Source organism: Malurus melanocephalus, unplaced genomic scaffold (assembly GCF_030028575.1).
Source record: "Malurus melanocephalus ecotype Western Australia unplaced genomic scaffold, MMel_1.1 scaffold_613, whole genome shotgun sequence".
Classification (NCBI taxonomy): Eukaryota; Metazoa; Chordata; class Aves; order Passeriformes; family Maluridae; genus Malurus; species Malurus melanocephalus.
Genome location: NW_026623845.1, coordinates 190,704 through 192,671, shown reverse-complemented (window position 1 = coordinate 192,671; position 1,968 = coordinate 190,704). Strand labels below are relative to the sequence as shown.

General features: G+C 45.1%; 1 protein-coding gene across 1 annotated transcript in view; it reads left to right on the top strand.

Annotated features, from left to right (window-relative positions):
• Positions 1–1,968, top strand: part of MYO1D (myosin ID) — a 114,637-nt gene that overhangs the window by 43,514 nt on the left and 69,155 nt on the right. The window contains exon 16 of the mRNA XM_057383169.1: positions 1,501–1,748. Coding sequence (XP_057239152.1) covers positions 1,501–1,748 — 248 coding nt within the window. The remainder of the gene's footprint in view (positions 1–1,500; positions 1,749–1,968) is intronic.

Genomic DNA, 1,968 nt, shown 5'->3' with positions numbered 1-1,968 from the left:
TCAACTACAGCACATCACTATTGGTCACCTACTGCACAAGCATTCAAGCGTTGAGAAAAATGCCAGGTGCGGCCTTTCTGCTGTTTTTCTACTTTTATTGTTTAAATTTCTTAATTTATTTTATTAATCTATTATTTAAATTTGTTTTMATTTMTTTCTGTTRATACAACATTCTCACARGTAGAAATACCAGCTCTAGCACTTGTTTCCCAGGGTTATGGAACTTATTTGTTACCTCTAGTTTMGCTGAATCATTCCYAGAATCCTYCTCTGCTTAGCTAAWGTAACAGGAGAGAGMAGGGATTTTACAGGGGTAACAARGTCCTTGTTTTATAAGGTTTTACTTGCCTGCAGCACAGCTTTTTTGATTGTGATGAACCTTGTATTTCCTTCCTCGACTCCTTTCTGGTTGGTTTTCAAAGGAAAAAGCTGCTGCAGAATGAGGGGGAAGAGAAGAAGAATCTTCTCAATTTCCTCAAGATTTCTCGCAGTCATGCAGTGTTTTCTGCGGTAAAATGAGCAATGTTCCCCTGGTCCCCCATGTTCTGAGTGCAGAACAGGTGTTTATACCTTCATTACCCCTCCCAGTATCTAAAGGCTGCTGGTTTTTTTTTTTTTTTCCTCTGGGAAGCTGCAGGCAAAGTAGTTACAATTCCAATTTGAAAAACGATGATTTCTCATGTTAAACATCAGACGTGGTGGCAGGAGGGGCTTTCAGAGATCTCCTGTCCAGGCAGCAGCTCGCAGGGCGGTTCCAGCAGCTCCAGATRGAGGCAGCTCTGTTATTTTCTCTTTCAGGAGAGACATTCATCCACCCACAGCCTGTCTGGGGAGAGAGTCCTGCTCTCCCAATTAGCTCCATTATCAGAACTGCAGAATTTTCCTTGCTCAARGTCTTTTTACGGGATTTTATAGCATTAATSCTGGAGCTCTGCTCYRCTGCTGAAGGCTGGGCTGTGCTGTRGGGCAATGCCCTRCCCTGTTCCTTGGCCCAGTTTGAATTGAAAGGGCCAAATTCAGCTGTTCAGGGAGAATGATGCTGGAAATGAGCCCAAAAATGGGCTTGAAATGCTTCATTGCAAAAAGATGGGCCGGTGGTTGACTTGTGGGTGTGGGGTGGGGAGTGTGGCACCCAAACCCATCAGGGTGGGGGTTGAGRTGGGACCTTAAAACCTTAAAGAATAATCATTAAAATCCACATTCAACATACAATTTTACTTAAAACAACAACAAAAAAAATCGACTAAACTAAACAGAAGGAAAAGTTTCCTACACCAAATATCCTAACACAAAACAGAAAAATAATCTACACATAATCCACCCCTAGAATCTTCACTACAATTGCACATATACATCACTATCATATACAACACAAATACATCACTATCACTCTACTTTTGAAACACAGCTGAATATTTGTTTTGCCTATTATATTCACCCAGTTAAAACATTTTCTTCCTTAAAACATCAACTAAGGTTTCCAGCTTTGGGAATGCTCAGGAAGGACTCGGAGGGTGTCTCTGGCAGCTCCAGGCTGTGGGGCTGAGCCAGGGCTCATTTTGTGGCAGGTGGAGAGCGGCCGAGCTCATCCGGAGCGTCCCCCCGGAGCTGCTGCCTCAGCTGAGGGCCAAGGTGGCTGCCATGGAGCTGCTGAAGGGCCACAGGGCTGACATCGGCCTCCAGAGAGCCTGGCAGGGCAACTACATTGCCCTGGTGAGTGCAGGGGAGCGGGCCTTGCGGGGCTGGAAGTGGGGAGATCTGGGAAAACGAGCGCTGGTTTCTGGGGAGAAGTGCTTGGAAATTTCTCTGTAAATGGGTTCAGGTGTGTTCCAAATCTTCACTTCCACTGACCCAGGAGTGATTTTTGTGGATCCTGAGCAGCATTAAAGCGCTGCCATCAGCTGGCTCTGCAAATAGGGGAGCACAGAGCTCACTGGGAGACTGAAATGGGAAATAAATAAAATGGGA